This window comes from Pan troglodytes, chromosome 3 (genome assembly GCF_028858775.2).
Source record: "Pan troglodytes isolate AG18354 chromosome 3, NHGRI_mPanTro3-v2.0_pri, whole genome shotgun sequence".
Taxonomy (NCBI): Eukaryota; Metazoa; Chordata; class Mammalia; order Primates; family Hominidae; genus Pan; species Pan troglodytes.
Window position 1 is genome coordinate 20,995,146 of NC_072401.2, and position 16,802 is coordinate 21,011,947.

The following is a 16,802-nucleotide window of genomic DNA, read 5'->3' on the forward strand; positions in this document are numbered from 1 at the left end:
ATATTCTAAACACCAGACTACCTATAGAATAAAACATTAATATGATTTAAATCCTAAAATTATGGCAGTAATGTAATTGGTATCAAATTATTCAAACTATTTCATTTAAATATACTTAATTAATAATTGGTAAGTTTAATATTTCCAGTTCACTAAATAAAGAACAAAAGTCAGGTTGTTTTCATATATTCTGATATAGTTTTTCCCTGTTACTGACAGCAGCCAAAATAGGATTTGGAAATTATCTTTTATATCAAATATCATGTCTTAAGTTTCAATTTATGATAATTTAATTTACATTCTTCAAACATGATAATTGTAGAAGCCAGGACTCAAAAGGATCATTTGGGCTTCCTCCCCTTTTTTCCAAAAATTTTAATTAAAATTTGAGTCCACCTAACAAGCCACCATAAAATAAGCATTATTACTGTTCCGTTGAATGCAGATTATTTGAATTGCAAGATATCCAGTGTACCTGTCACTTAGACTTTGTGCACTTTTATTTCATTTTGGAGTAAAGCATAAATCATAAGACACCAGATCCTCAGTAAATTTCATGGCATTAACTGCCAAATGTAATGAAACGATTATATTTACCATCACAAACTTCTTATGAGATTCTGATTCCATTTCCACTAAGACACATTATTTATAAGTTGAAAAGTTCATTGAAAAGTGTACATCACAACATAAGGATTAATCCAAATGTTGTAATGATTGTCCTTGAGGATCTCCATGATTAGTTTTTCATTCACTTTTATGTGTGTACCTCGCTACTACCATTTTATATGGCACTCTACATATTACAGTGATAAAAGAAAATCTGTCTTGCAGAGAGTTCATCTTTTTTTTTTTTTTGGAGATGGAGTCTCGCTGTCTCCCAGGCTGGAGTGCAGTGGCATGATCTCGGCTCACTGCAAGTTCCACCTCCCGAGTTCATGCCATTCTCCTGCCTCAGCCTCGCCGAGTAGCTGGGACTACAGGCGCCCGCAACCATGCCCAGCTAATTTTTTGTATTTTTAGTGGAGACGGGTTTTCACTGTGTTAGTCAGGATGGTCTTGACCTCCTGACCTTGTGATCTGCCCGCCTATTACAGGTGTGAGCCACCGCACCCGGCCTTGAGAGTTCATCTTTTAAAGGAATCGAGAACTTAATTTGCACTATGCATCTTTTATTACATTGGTTTTCTTGTGAGACCACCGTGCTTCAAAATATTATTTATAAAATTTTACAAAGCATGACAATTCCCATCACATCATGCTATTTTTTCAATAATTCCTATAATAAAGAAAGAAGGAAGAGAGCTTAGTTTTATAAATATGTATATTAATCTTAATTGGGATTACTCTTTCTTTCCTTCTTGGTGATCTTTACTTTTGCAGGAATTCACCATTTTGGCTGTAAGTAAAAGTGTCTGATCTGAAACATAATACCTTCCCTTTTCAATCCTGATGTACCTTCTTCTAGTCTTGGTCTTTGGCACCTTTTTTTCAAGAAGAAACCACAGATCTTTTGAGCTTCTCTGTTGTCCTTGTAGCTCACCTTCAACTTCTTCCTGGATGTTGTTCCCGAAAGCTGTTGTTTCCATTCTGCAGTTCTGAGGAATGGTGGAGGCACCTTTTCCATATAGCCCCTTCTTTGTGTTTCCAGGAAATCATCGGTAGTAATACTCTTACTGTGGTCATAAACATTCTGCGGGAAGAATGCATGTCATGTAAACAGTATTACGTTTCCAGAATGTCTGTAGCTTTTCTCCTCCTTCCCTCCATTTTCCTCTTGGTCTTACCTTTGGCCTAGTGGTTGGTGTAGTGATAATGTAGCGAGATTTTCTGTTGTGCTTGATCTAACCATGTGGTTGCGAGGTATGAGTAAAACATGGTTCCGTCAAGCACCATGGAACGTCACGCAGCTTTCTACAGCATGACAAGCTGCTGAGGCTCAAATCAGGATTTTCCTGTCTCTTTCTACAAAATCAAAATGAAAAAAGAGGGCTTTTTAGGCATCTCCGAGATTATGTGAGAGGGAGAGAATAGTAAAAAGTCCATAGAAAATTTAAAAGCCTGAGTATATCTATTTGCCTTGAAAGCCCTAATTTACAATGAGATATAGGATCATGTTCATTACTGGATATATTTTCAATTCTTGACTCCGAGAAAAAAAAATAAACTTTTTAATAATTAATATCCATTGTGTGACTAGCTGTGAAATAGGCTAGAATGACTCAGAATTGGATCAGCAGAAAGTACAGCTGTGAAAAGCTCAACTTTATTAATGTTTTCCTGTCATGTGAATCTGGTCACTCTTTTTTCCAGAAAATTCCAAGCCTTTCTTTTAACCTTTCTCCTGACATCCATTGACCAAAATACCCCAAGTTGTCTCCCTGCTACATAATCTATAGTTATCTTACTTTTTTCTTCCTACAAACTAATAAATTTTCTAACCTTTAGACTCAGTATCTTTTTTTTTGGTTTGAATTCTCAATAGGTACAGAAGATTATCGATCAAAATTAAGTGGAGACTGCTTTGCAGATCTGGCTTGCCCTGAAAAGTGTCGCTGTGAAGGAACCACAGTAGATTGCTCTAATCAAAAGCTCAACAAAATCCCGGAGCACATTCCCCAGTACACTGCGGAGTTGTAAGTTCATCCCCCAACAAAATTCTGGTTGGGATGGAGGGAATGAAAGCATTAAAGCATAGGAATGTTTGTCTTGCCATTTTTATTATTAATAATTGCATTGATTTTAATTAATATGCATTACATTGGCATAACTCTATTTTGTACAAGAATATATTAGAGGCTACCTTCGTTCATCTTTCTAGCCAACCATACGATTAAGTACAGAAACTAATTTGTCTCTCAAAATTCAGTAAGCACTTCATACTAATAACAATGGTATTTATTTGATGCTTATGTATTGGGTATTATTTATTCCCAATTTGTTTTCTAAGTACTTAGTTTTTTAACGTATTTAATCCTTATAACAACTAAATAAAGTAGTTTGAGAGCCTCCATTTTCAATCTCTGTAAACTATCAATAGATTTAAGGAGTCTGTCTTACCTAATTTACTACTTCATTGACTTACGGGCAGAAGGATTCAGTGATTATCAAGTATTAAAGTAGAAAGGATGGCTTTTTCTGAACAATGCAAGAAAGGCTGAAACGGCAGAATATGATGGTATTTACACTTAACAGCCTTAACACAGGACCTTGCACATACTAAGTGCTAAAGTGTTTGTTGGAGCACTTACAGATTCTATGCCCGTGCATGGTTTGCCTTTACTGACTTTATTTATAAGAAGAGGACCTTTAATGTTGGTGTTCTAACAATTCAGGGAAAAACCTAGCAAAACCTCATCATTCTCTAAACATCTTAGCCATGTTTATATATAGCACCATCTGGTATTTGTCATTTACTGCTTTGCAAAGTTCGTTGTCTGTTTGTTTGTATATAATCCTTCCATCTTTAACTAGATTATAGCTCCTTGATGACAGGGATTGTGTGTTATTGTTTATCTCTCACTGTGCCTATACTCATGCCTGTACTTAATTAATTTTTAGCAATTTGAATAACTAAAAATAAAGTAATGCCTTTCAAAGAGTTGACAGAAACCCACTATCTTGTAGTTATAGTGATTTTTTTTTTTTTTTTACTCCTGTTAGTTGATGAAGCGATTTCACAGCTCCAGGAATTTTAGAAATGCATGGAGTCCATGCAACCAAGGCCCTGAACTTTATTTTTTATAGTCATATAGGGATTTATGCTTATTACCTATAATACTACAAACAAGTGATACCTTCCAGCACAATAGTACTTTTTTTTTTTTTTTTTTGAGACAGAGTCTCACTCTCTCACCCAGGCAGGAGTGCAGTGGCACAATCACAGCTCCCTGTAGCCTTGGCCTCCTGGGCGCAAGGGATCCTCCCACCTCAGTCCCCCACCCCCATCTCCCCGAGAAGCTGGGACCTCAGGCATGCACCACCACACCCAGCTAATTTTGTACTTTTTGTAGAGATGGGATTTTGCCCTGTTGTCCAGGCTGGTCTTGAACTCCTGAGCTCAAGCAATCCTCCTGCCTCTGCCTCTCAAAGTGCCAGGGTTACAGGCATGAGACACTGCCCCTGGCCTAGCACTTTAAATAAGTTTGTTTGTCATGGAGGAATTATAGTGGAAACTAGCCTCCAATTTAGACTTCAGCAAATGTGTGTAATGTAAGAGATTTATAATTTTTTTAATTATACAATAAAATCAGTACTGAGAATAAAATATTTGCAAGTCATGTATCTAATAAGGCACATATTCAGAATATATACAGAACTCTTATAATTTAGATTAAAAGGTATTTTACTCAGCTAATGAATGGTTAAATTATTCATATTGACCTTTCTCCAAAGAACATATACAAATGTCCAATAAACACATGAAAAACTGCTCAATATCATTAGTTATTAGGGACATTCCAATCAAAACCACAATGAGATGCCATTTTAGACCCACTGGAATGGCTAAAAAAAAAAAAAACAAACAAACAAAAACAAAAAGGGAGAGTAACATAGTGGAAGAAATTGAAACCCTCATACATTGCTGGTCTGAATGTAAAGCTTCTATGGAAATCTTTTTTGCTATTTCTCAAAGAGTTAATCACAATTTACCGTGTGATCCAGCAATGCCCCTCCTATGTATATGTCCAAAAAACGACAACATATATCCAGGCAGAAACGTGCACACCATGTTCATAGCAGCATTATTTATAGCCATCAAAGAATGGAAGCAACACAAATGCCTCCTAACTGATAAATGGATAAACAAATGTGTCATGCCTATGTAATGAAATATCATTCAGTCTTAAAAAATAATGAAGCACTTGCCATATGCTACAACAGGAATAAGACATTACACAAAGCAAAAGAAGCCAGACAGAAAAGGCTACATCTTACATGATTCCGTTTATGCAAAATGCCCAGAATAGGAAAATTAGTAAAAGCAAAAAGTAACCTGGTGGTTGCCAAGGACTGTGGGGGAACAGCCACCAGGAGTGACTGGTAATAAGTATGGGGTTTCTTTTGGTGGTAATGAAAATGTTCTGGAATTAGATAGCAAAGATGGTTCCACAACTGAATTGTACGACTCTTAAAGGGTAAATGTTCTGGCATGTGGATTGCATTCTAATAAAGCTGTAATTTTTGTTCCAATTGTGAAGCAAACGATTAGGGAAAAAACAGTCTAGAAATCCTTTTTAGTGGGGACGATAGTGGAAAAAATTAGAGAAAATTTGTTCTAGAGATTACTGAGAGCTAGTTTTGATCTTTGTTTTTTTTTTTTTTTTTACTGTGTGCTTCCTAACATTTTATTTTGATGATTAAAATTTGAATAAAATGAGAAAAAATATCAGTATGTTCCACAAATCTTCTGTGATTTATGTATTTCCTTTTATTTTCCTGGTATCATTAAATAATGTTAGAATTCATTTTGAGAAATCAAATTTAATCCTTTCCTAACTATTGGTGATAAAACTTCTCTATTCCTTCTTTTTTCTTCAGGCGTCTCAATAATAATGAATTTACCGTGTTGGAAGCCACAGGAATCTTTAAGAAACTTCCTCAATTACGTAAAATGTAAGTCACTTGTTAGCTATTTTTTTTTTTATTTCTGTAGCATTTTTTTGGTGTTCATTTCAGTTAAGTTTCTTAGAAAATTAGAAAATACTAAAAATCCTGGGAAATTTCCCTATGATGATGACCTGTAACATGAATTTAGGGTAATCTCTGCAAGGGACTTTTCTGTGTGTTCAGCAGTGTCAATCACATTTTCTGTAGCAGAGCCTAAGCATCTTACTTTAACTCAGACAGCTGGTCTGTTATGTGGCCACAGCAGGAATCCAGCAATCTAAGCACATTAAAATGGGTTCAGTAATGTTTTGTAACTTCCTTTACTATTCCCCAAACCATGCTGTTATTTTTTTTTTTCATGTCAACTATTGGACTTTTTTGCTTCATTAAACTTTCATTAGAAGATAGTCAAAATTAATGATTGGTAAACTGGCTTGATAGCTCATCTGTGTTACTACATGTCCACAACTCATATTTTAAAATAAGTTCATAAGCTCAGCAGTTTCAGCAACACTCAGTGGGTTACTCCATGCCCCTGGGGAGGTGTGATGGGGAGACAGGACATAGGTCAATAGCATGGGACCAATGGAGCGCCCTCACACATGCAGAAACATCAGCATCAGCTCACTTCAGCTGTGTGTCCATATATATGTAACTGGCCCATAGTCCCATAGACTGTAAGTTACTGAACAGACTACTTGTACAGATGGCATCCATATTAGCCTACCTCCCAAATGGTTTCTGATATCTTAATTGCCCTCCTTTTTCACTGTTATGAAATGTACTTTCTTTTTAGCTATAAGATGATTTCCCATGCAACAAATATTTATTAAGAAGCTACTGTGTGCAATTCTCTCAGAGAAATTAAAATATGCATAAAAATGATCCTTGTTTGGGAGACACTCCTGGTCTTGGAGTGATCAGTGAGAAAGAGAAAGAAAAAGCCTATAAACAGTTGACCTCAACTAGATACTCTTGCCTTCTGGCAAGCATTGTAGTAGTTGGTATCATACATAATACTGACAGTTAATTTGGTTGTTTCAACACATTATTACATGAGACGTTCTTCTGGGAATAAACCCATATTCAAATACATTTCTGATGCTATATATAAAACACTAACACATTTTAGCCCATCTATCTCCACCTAGTTGCCTTCTTTTAGTCATTATCATTCGACAATTTTAATCAGGGACTTTTTTTGAGAAGTTTCTTGTTAGGTTTTATAGATGGCATAAAGGTTTGTGTAACCCAATACCTGACCTCAAGAATTTTATACTCCTGGAGACCCCTGGAGAGTATGACATGAGTCACGCTGGCATTTTTTACCACAGACATTCCCTGTTAGTATTATTGTCCCTTTGTCTTGATGGTGTAAGGAAGTGGAATCTTTTCAGAGCCCTGGCAGTGCTGGGCAGTGAAAAGTTGGAAAACTTGGATCATTAGAAGAAAATTATCAACTATGTTTCAATTCCCGCCTTGTTAGAAATTATTTAAAACCTTTGTTCCAACAATTTTTATTTAGAAACTTTAGCAACAATAAGATCACAGATATTGAGGAGGGAGCATTTGAAGGAGCATCTGGTGTAAATGAAATACTTCTTACGAGTAATCGTTTGGAAAATGTGCAGCATAAGATGTTCAAGGGATTGGAAAGCCTCAAAACTTTGTAAGTATTTGTACTTGCATTGCAGTTCTTCTACCAAAGGATTGCAGCTCATTGTTCATTATAATCCTGGGAGAGAGAAACACCTACTTTTACCCACCCCACTCCCTCTATCTCTTTCACATTCTCTCTGTTACACACACATACACACTGCTACACACACACACACATATTGTGAATGCAAATGGTCCCTTACCCCAATATTCCTGCCTTTGATGTGTGTTACACACACACACACACACACACGTATTGTGAATGCAAATGGTTCTTTACCCCAATATTCCTGCCTTCGATGTGTTCATAGCAGATGATCAGGAGCGTCCCCCATGGCTTCTGTCTCTTCTACAAAATAGATCATCCTTGTTCCAGTGCTTATATGGATCTGACTACCCTGTCCTGCCTCAAAATGGTCATTTTATTTCCTTGTCTTCAAACACCTCTCTATACTATACTTCCTCTTGGCCCAATGACTGTAAGCTTTAGAATCCCCTTGAATCTCTGCAGTAGAATAATTCTAACAGCTTATCTGGAGACTACTGTTTTTTGCCCCTGCAAGGTCTCAGTGTAAAAGAAAGACAGGCTGGTGATATATCTTCCACTGTTTTTTGAAAGAAAACATGCTAAGAGTTATGTCTACTTGCTCAGGGGTAGGGTGTTTGGGGGAAAAAATTATATATGTTTCCAAAGAGTTGTTGTCCAAGAAATATGGGGATTAGATTGAGGTATTTCAATCAAACATACTTACAACACTTTTGTATTACTTGAATTTTTCATGTGGCATACACACACGCATATACACACATATACATTGTATCTAAAAAGTATATAATTATGTTTGACAAAAGTGGTAGCCTAAAAATTGGAAGAAAGACAAACCAAACTCTGAAGCCTTTAGAAGGCAGAAAGGAAAATATTTGTAACCAAGAAGCAGTCCTTGGTGATTGTAGTAGGGAGTCTGTCTCCCCCAAACCCACGATCCTGCCCCGCACAGCCTGTGAGAGCCATGTATGACCAGTGGGCTGAAGGCTGAGTCCATTGTCTGCTCTTTATCAGATACGGAGGGAGAAGGGCATTCCCACAGCCAGCAAGATGTGTTTATAGCATCCCAAATTCAAATCCCCACCCCCAAAGCCCTCCCTGCACCTAAGAGCAGAAGTGCATTCCTTGAGTTTTGCAGGAATAGCCTGAAACCTGACCACCCAGCAGGACCAGTCTGGGACCTGCTGACCCATCCCAAGGGCTAACTTGGTGCCCTTTCAAAATGATAGGCAAACATTCACTCAGCCTTGTGATGAAAGAGATACTGAGGACTGGGCGCGGTGGCTCATGCCTGTAATCCCAGCACTTTGGGAGGCCAAGGTGGGCAGATCACGAGGTCAGGAGTTCAAGACCAGCCTGGCCAATATAATGACATCCGGTCTCTACTAAAAATACAAAAATTAGCCAGTCATGGTGGTACACGCCTGTAGTCCCAGCTACTCGGGAGGCTGAGGCAGAAGAATCGCTTGATCCTGGGAGGCGGAGATTGCAGTGAGCCGAGATTGCTCCACTACACTCCAGCCTGGGTGACATAGTGAGATTCTGTCTCAAAAAAAAAAGAAAAGAAAAGAGAGATACTGAGGAATGTGTAGGAAGAGGATAGAAAAGAGACCACAGGTGGCTGCATCTAACCTTTTCCAGAGTTGTCTCAGGTAAAATACAAATATTACAACAGCAGAAGGCTCCCTTTTCAAACAACAGTTAAAAGACTTTCTTGATACTGGAACCTTCTCCTGGCAGGGAAGTACCTTGGAGTGGGAGGAAGGCGGTAGGCTGTAACTCCAGCTGTATGCATGTCTTCAGGCGGCCATAATGAGCTTCCACAGACTGGATTGCTTACACAACAGAAACTGATTTTCTCATCATTCTGGAGGCTAAAAGTTCAAGATGGAGGTGCTGACAGGGTGGGTTTCTGATGAGGCCTCGCTTCTGGGCTTGTAGACAGTCACCTTCTCACTGTTTCTTCAAATGAGTTTTCTTCTATCTGCTCATAGGGAGAAAGAGTGAGCTGCCTGGTATCATTTTCTTCTTGTAAGGATGGCAGTCCGTCAGAATGGGATCCACACAATCTCACTCAACCTCAATCACCTCCCTAAAGTCCCTCTTTCCAAATATACTCATACGTATGTTCTGATAAATGTGTCATTAGGCAACGTTGCCATTGTGCGAACATCCTAGAGTGGACTTACACAAACCTAGATGGTATGGCCTACCACATACCTAGGCTATATGGCACAGCCTATTGCTCCTGGGCTACAAACCTGTGCAGCATGTTACTGTACTGAATACTGTAGGCAATTGTTACTAACACAACGTAAAGTATTTGTGTATCTAAACATACTAAACAGAAAAGAACAATAAAAAAGATGGTACAAAATATTTAAAATACTTCACCTGTGTAGGGCACTTAACAAGAATGGAGCTTGCAGAACTGGAAGTTTCTCTGGGTGAGTGAATGAGTGAGTGGTGAGTGAACGTGAGGGCATAAGACATTACTGTACACTAACATAGGCTTTATAAACACTGTACACGGCCTGGCACGGAGGCTCACACCTGTAATTCCAGCACTTTGGGAGGCCAAGGCGGGTGGATTACTTGAGGTCAGGAGTTCCAGGACCAGCGTGGCCAATATGGTGAAACGCCATCTCTACTAAAAAATACAAAAATTAGCCAGGCATAGTGGCAGGCACTTGTAATCCCAGCTACTTGGGAGGCTGAGACAGAAGAATTGCTTGAACCCGGGAGGCGGAGGTTGCAGTGAGCAGAGATCGCACCATTGCCCTCCAGCCTGGGTGACAAGAGTGAAACTCTGTCGCAAAAACAAACAAACAAACAAACCACTGTACAACTGTACACTTAGGCTTCACTAAATTTATTTTTTAAATGTATTTCTTCAGTAATAAATTAAGGTTAGCTTACTGTAACTTTTTTACTTTATGAACTTTTTAATGTTTTAACTTTTTTTACTCTTTTGTAATAACACTTAGCTTAAACACATTGTTCAGCTGTATAAATTTTTTACTTTTATATTTATATAAGAATTTTTTATTTTCTATTATTCTTTTCTTTATTCTTTTCTGTTTTTTTAAATTGTTTGATTTACTTACTTTTGCATTTTTAAACTGTTTTGTTAAAAACTAAGAAACAAACACATACATTAGCCTAGGCCTGCCCAGTGTCAGGATAATCAATATATCAATATTACTGTCATCTCCCTCCACACCTTGTCCCAGTGGAAGGTCTTCAGGGGCAATAACATGCAAGGAGCTATCATCTCCTAGGATAACAAACAATACCTTCTTCTGGAATACCTCCGGAAGGACCTGCCTGAGGCTGTTTTATAGTTAACCTTTTGTTAATAAGTAGAAGTACACTCTAAAATAACAATAGTATAACAAATACATAAACCAATAATATAGTTGTTTATTGTCATTATGGAGTATTATGTGCTGTACATAAGTGTTTGCTATACTTTTATACAACTGGCAGCACGGTAGGTTTATTTACACCAGTATCACCACAAACATGAGTAGTGTGTTGGGCTATGGCATTATGATGGCCATGACATCTCGAGGCAATAGGAAATTTTCAGCTTCCTTGCAATCTTATTGGACAACTTTTGTATAGCTCTACTTGACCAAAATATTGTTCTATGGTGCATGAATGTACAGTCACATTTGGGGGTTAGGGCTTCAAAATACGAATTTGAGGGGGACACAGTTCAACCCGAAACACCACCTCAAGGAACTTATATCAAAGTATTTCTTCTTGTTTTGTTTTTCATTCACAAGACTCTCCCTGTGAAAAGTTATCTAAATTCCACTTTCTCCTTTCATTGTATTTCTGTGGATGTTTTTGAAGTGCTTATGTTTTAGCACCTGAGACAGATATTCACGGACTCCCTCCTTAATCTAGTTAGGTTCCAACAAGCGTCATAGAGCAGTTTAGAACCAAACTCAGGGTAGTCAATCCTAGAATAGTTTTATCTGAACATACCTATTCTTGGTGTCTTTTGTCTTGGAGCTATGAAGATTTTGAGAGCACATTTCCATTCCCCCTAGGCTTCTTAACCCTAATAGGCCACTTACTAATTCATATACATATTTCAGCCAGTCATTGAATTCCTTGACATTACAGGTGAAATTTGTGCATATGTGTGCTTATGGATTTTTCTAGCAACAGAGATCAAACTTTTCTCTTTTTTAAAATTTTTATTTATTTATTTATTTATTTGAGACGGAGTCTCGCTCTGTCGCCCAAGCTGGAGTGCTGTGATGCTATCTCAGCTCACTGCAAGCTCCACCTCCCGGGTTCACGCCAGTCTCCTGCCTCAGCCTCCTGAGTAGCTGGGACTACAGGTGCCCGCCACCACGCTCGGCTAATTTTTTTGTATTTTTAGTACAGACCAGGTTTCACTGTGTTAGCCAGGATGGTCTCGATCTCCTGACCTCGTGATCCACCCGCCTCGGCCTCCCAAAGTGCTGGGATTACAAGCATGAGCCACCGGACCTGGCCCTCAAACTTTTCTTTAACTTCCCCCAGGGGCATGTGACTCCAGCAAGATTAAGACCCAGTGCTCTTCATCATTTATGACAAAGGAAAGCGCTGATAGGAATGCTTTTCTGTTGTGCATTTGTTTTCTAACATAAAACGATCCCTTCATAAGGAGAGCATCATCTTTTCTTATCTGTGACTTCGCAGAATGCAAAAGTTTATATTTCTTATTTATTATAGGGCAACCTAGAATTTTAAAGTGACACTTTGTTTCTTTATTTTTACCTCTCTTTTTCACATTCTTCAATATTTTAGTAGCCAACTTATGTTTAGAAAAATTAAGGAATAATTTAATTTTTCAGGAATTCTGAATACGATTTATGGCAACTATTCATATACTCATAACTATTTTCACATGGGACTTTGAGCTTTTTGTTCAGTTTTTAAGCCAGACAAATAAATAATTAGAAAAGAATTGATAATTGAGCCAAAACTTTAGCAGTAACAAGGAAATGACAATAGTGTCAATCCTATAATGACAATGACTAAAAAAAAAAAAGGTATTTTTTCATGGTAAACCTTTTAAAACTTTATTGTGGATATGGGATCTGTTACCGCTGCCTCTTTTTAAGTTCTCAACTTAAAACAATGAGCTAATTTTCATAAATAAAATTATTCGTGTAGTCTTTGTGGATATTCTGTCCATTTTGGCGCCCCTAGCCCATGTTTGACATTGACTCAGTGTGTAAGTCCCTGAGATGCCCTCAGTTCTTCATCTGCAGTGGCTATTGATTCTTTTCTGCCTCCGTTCTGTTCAACCTCAAATGTAATACTACCCTGAATACACAAATCACAGGGCTCCGAGGACTCAGAGAGCCGTAGGTGAATTAGGACATTATGCAGTCATGCAAACATAATTGTAGCATCAAAGGAAAACATTCTTCCCTCATCATGGGATTATAAATCCATGCCTAGACTCACCGTGCCTTTTGTAACTGAGATTAATCATTGGCAACTCAAAGCATTTCATTCTTGCAAGATATTCCCAGTATATATTCATAGCAATATCTAATAGCAAGAGAACATTTTTAAAAAGTAGTAATGAATGCTACATATTTGCAAGGATCATTTCGATCCTCAGATAGGCAAAATTGATTGCCTGATGCTTTGTCTCCATAACAATGTCCTTTTTTTCCCCTCAGGATGTTGAGAAGCAATCGAATAACCTGTGTGGGGAATGACAGTTTCATAGGACTCAGTTCTGTGCGTTTGCTTTCTTTGTATGATAATCAAATTACTACAGTTGCACCAGGGGCATTTGATACTCTCCATTCTTTATCTACTCTGTAAGTATGAAAAATAGCCTTTATGTATTACTTGAGCCATTTATTATATTTGTTAATGTATTTAATATATTATTAAGCATTTCATTAAAATGTGACCAAGGGTTTTAGGACTTAAAAAAGGACAAACTTGTTCACATCAAATTTATTTAAATTTTTAAAAAAATATTACCTACTATCTTAGATTAAATTTTAACAAAAAATTATAGTATTGTTCAGTGAATTATTTTTCATAGTGATATGATCAATAATGTAGCTTAATTCCAAATTTTAGAATTATTATAACTTGATAGTGCTGCATATAAAAGAAATGTTATAGATTTTTGCCAGTGTTCTCACATTGGAGTATTTTCAGTATAAGTATTATAAAAGGAGAATTGATAAGAGTTATTGCCAACAAACTTGCTCAAAAGGATCAGCTGGGCACAGTGGCTCACGTCTGTAATTCCAGCACTTTGGGAGGTTGAGGCGGGCGGATTACTTGAGGTCAGGAGTTCGAGACCAGCCTGGCCAACATGGCGAATCCCTGTGTTTACTAAAAATACAAAAAAAAAAATTAACCAGGCGTGGTGACAGGTGCCTGTAGTCCCAGCTACTCGGGAGGGTGAGGCAGGAGAACTGCTTGAACTAGGGAGGCGGAGGTGGCAGTGATCCAAGATTGCATCACTGCACTCCAGCCTGTATGACAGAGCGAGACTCCATCTCAAGGAAAAAAAAAAAGAATCATTTGAAATGACAGGAGATATATTAGGATGACCAGATCAAAAATAAAAGCTGTTTACTAGAGGGGGTCTACTATGATATTAGCAAAATATTGAAGAAATAGGTTGAGCTGATCCAAGAGAATATTTTTTGTAGACAGCTTAAAAATAAAGAGTGTTTGTAGGCCTATAGACAGAATTCAAGAAATGTAAATAAATAAATAAATAAAATTTAAAAGTAAAAAAAGCCACACACCTCCAAACAATGTATTTCAGGTCTCTTATATGTCAGTATCTAAAAAGCAGCATTTGAAATTATTAATTATCTAACTGATAAGATTTCTCAGTAACGGTGGCATGCAAATATACTAATCTAACTTAAAAGGAGGGGAATAAAGATAGAGAAAAAAGTTCATAGCTCAAGTCAGTGAAGAAATAATTTGAGAGAAGCATCCATCCATCAGCAAAGTACTTAATCCTCTTTTTGCATAAAATGTGACATTTTACATTGAGTGACTAATTTGCACATATTAAAGATGGCATGTTTATAAATAATGAGATTGTCAATAGGTTTATGCTGAAGTGGTGAGATGCCAGAAGTATTGAAATTTGTAGAAGTAAATTCATTTTTATAACTGGCATTTAATCAACTCAGCTGTCAGTTTAGATGGGAAACCTATTCTCTAGAGCAAATAAGAGATGGAAATCTTGAGATGACAAATTAATGAATTAGCTGTTGTCAGGTTAAACTCAATAATATAAGGTAATCAGCCTTCATCTTTATATTAAATTACTGCATTATCAGTGCGAAGTTTGACAGCAAGTCAGATTTCTGACAAGTTTAAATTATTTCTAAATGAAATATCTATCAGGATCCACTGTATAAACCCCAAATTCTACCTTACCTTATTTTTTGCATGAAATCATGTGAAGAATTACCTTATGTAAAAGTGTTGTTACTGCTTAAGTTCCAAGCATAAATATTTTATCAAAAAAAATGCATCTCATATACTGCATGTGATTCTGAGTAAGAATGGGGACAGGGAATGCAAAGAAGAAGGAATCATTCCAGCGGAAATAGTGTGGAGAAGGGTAGCTGGGGTTTAGAGAAGGAAGAAGATGAAACCCCAGACTAAACTGTGCATCGTTTGCCTGTGGCTCTTAGAAACCTCTTGGCCAATCCTTTTAACTGTAACTGCTACCTGGCTTGGTTGGGAGAGTGGCTGAGAAAGAAGAGAATTGTCACGGGAAATCCTAGATGTCAAAAACCATACTTCCTGAAAGAAATACCCATCCAGGATGTGGCCATTCAGGACTTCACTTGTGATGACGGTAAGAAATACTTATCAACTCTTTGATTGTCAGGCATTCACATGCCTGTTCCGATGCAGCTTTGCACAAATCTACAGCATAGTTCAGCTCAGCAAATAATGATCGTGTATCTTTTGCTTTGTTGTTTGGGTTTTGTTTTAGTGCCAGGACACTTACTTTCTTAGACTTGCCTTCCACATTTGAGTCTACTTGATGTGCATTTCTGAATGTTTTAGATTTTCTAGTTTCCAACTTGTGGTTGGTCTTATTTATATAGCTTCATTTTAACTTTTCTTTATTACCCTAGGCATGTTTTTTAGTACCTACCATTTTCAAAGGATAAAAGAAATTAACTTACAGAAGTTTTAGTAAATCTGACAAAAATACTAGTTGTCACTTTTTAATGCTCTTTCTGTATCATCACATTTGATTCTCATATAGCCCTATCAGGTACATAGAACAAGTTCTATTATTATTGCCAATGAACAGAGAGCTAATTTGAGCTTTATAAATGAGGGACCTAAACTTTTAAGTTAATATATTCCCTTATGTCTCTTCATATCTGTTTCCATGCCGTTTCTCTGTAATTCACTTTACATTTATATATTCTAATTAAAAATATAATTTGTACAAATAACTATTTCCATTGTATTGGTAATTGTAATTACAGTTTACAAATTGCAAGCCATTTTCCAGAATTCTTCCCTAGGCAGTCTGAAAACAGTCCTATATAGAACTTACGGTATCAATTAGTAAATACTGAATGTCCCACAAATAAATGATTATGTAGCTTAAGACTCTTGTGTTTGTTAAGTTAATTTAAAGGCATAAAATCCCTTCTAGCACCTTCAAGACCACAAATCTTGGTTTTCCTGTATTTCCTCTGCGATTTAGGAAATGATGACAATAGTTGCTCCCCACTTTCTCGCTGTCCTACTGAATGTACTTGCTTGGATACAGTTGTCCGATGTAGCAACAAGGGTTTGAAGGTCTTGCCGAAAGGTATTCCAAGAGATGTCACAGAGTTGTGAGTAGAGCTTGTCTTTCTTTTCTTTTCTTTTTCCTTGATGATAAATGTTTCATACACCCAGAGGAATGGACAAAAATCTTTACAATCTTCTTTACAAATCATATTCTAAGGCCAGTTAATTATTATCCTGTAAAATGGTAAACAAGTAATGCAAAAGCTACTTTAGAGGCCCTTGGGAATTGCTCTGTGTGTGTGTGTGTGTGTGTGTGTGTGTGTGTGTGTGTGTGTATGCTATAAGATTTCTCAGTGCCTTTACTATGCTAAGGTGTACTATGACTCTTCAAGAAACAATGGTAAAATATAAGGTATCTTTCACATTTATTTGTTCCTATACCCCTTTTCTCGTGGAGCATCTTACAAGACTAATGGCCCATGGAATGCACTTTGGGAAATGCTTTATATTTAACTTACTTACAGTCTAGGCTATTCTGTACAGGAAACTTTTTTTTTTTTACCTCTGTGACCCCTAGGAGAAAATTTTACCACATGGGATAAATAACTATCTGGTATATGGAAGAAACTAGCATAATCTCTTCCCTTAAGAAGAGATGCTGCTTTTGGAGGCTTGAATCAAAGTCCTTTAGATCCTAAAGGGTATGGGACCAATT

At 37.1% G+C, this 16,802-nt stretch overlaps 1 protein-coding gene and 1 non-coding gene across 3 annotated transcripts in view; both read left to right on the forward strand.

The window, feature by feature from the left end:
- SLIT2 (slit guidance ligand 2) overlaps positions 1–16,802 on the forward strand; it is a 369,313-nt gene that overhangs the window by 274,978 nt on the left and 77,533 nt on the right. For both annotated transcript variants that reach the window (XM_001163449.6, XM_001163334.8), the window contains 6 exons: positions 2,486–2,636; positions 5,542–5,616; positions 7,136–7,279; positions 13,012–13,155; positions 15,019–15,185; positions 16,059–16,191. In XM_001163449.6, coding sequence (XP_001163449.2) covers positions 2,486–2,636; positions 5,542–5,616; positions 7,136–7,279; positions 13,012–13,155; positions 15,019–15,185; positions 16,059–16,191 — 814 coding nt within the window. The remainder of the gene's footprint in view (positions 1–2,485; positions 2,637–5,541; positions 5,617–7,135; positions 7,280–13,011; positions 13,156–15,018; positions 15,186–16,058; positions 16,192–16,802) is intronic.
- MIR218-1 (microRNA mir-218-1) lies at positions 1,810–1,919 on the forward strand. The gene has a single exon (NR_032046.1). It is a non-coding gene; the product is annotated as a microRNA mir-218-1 (primary transcript).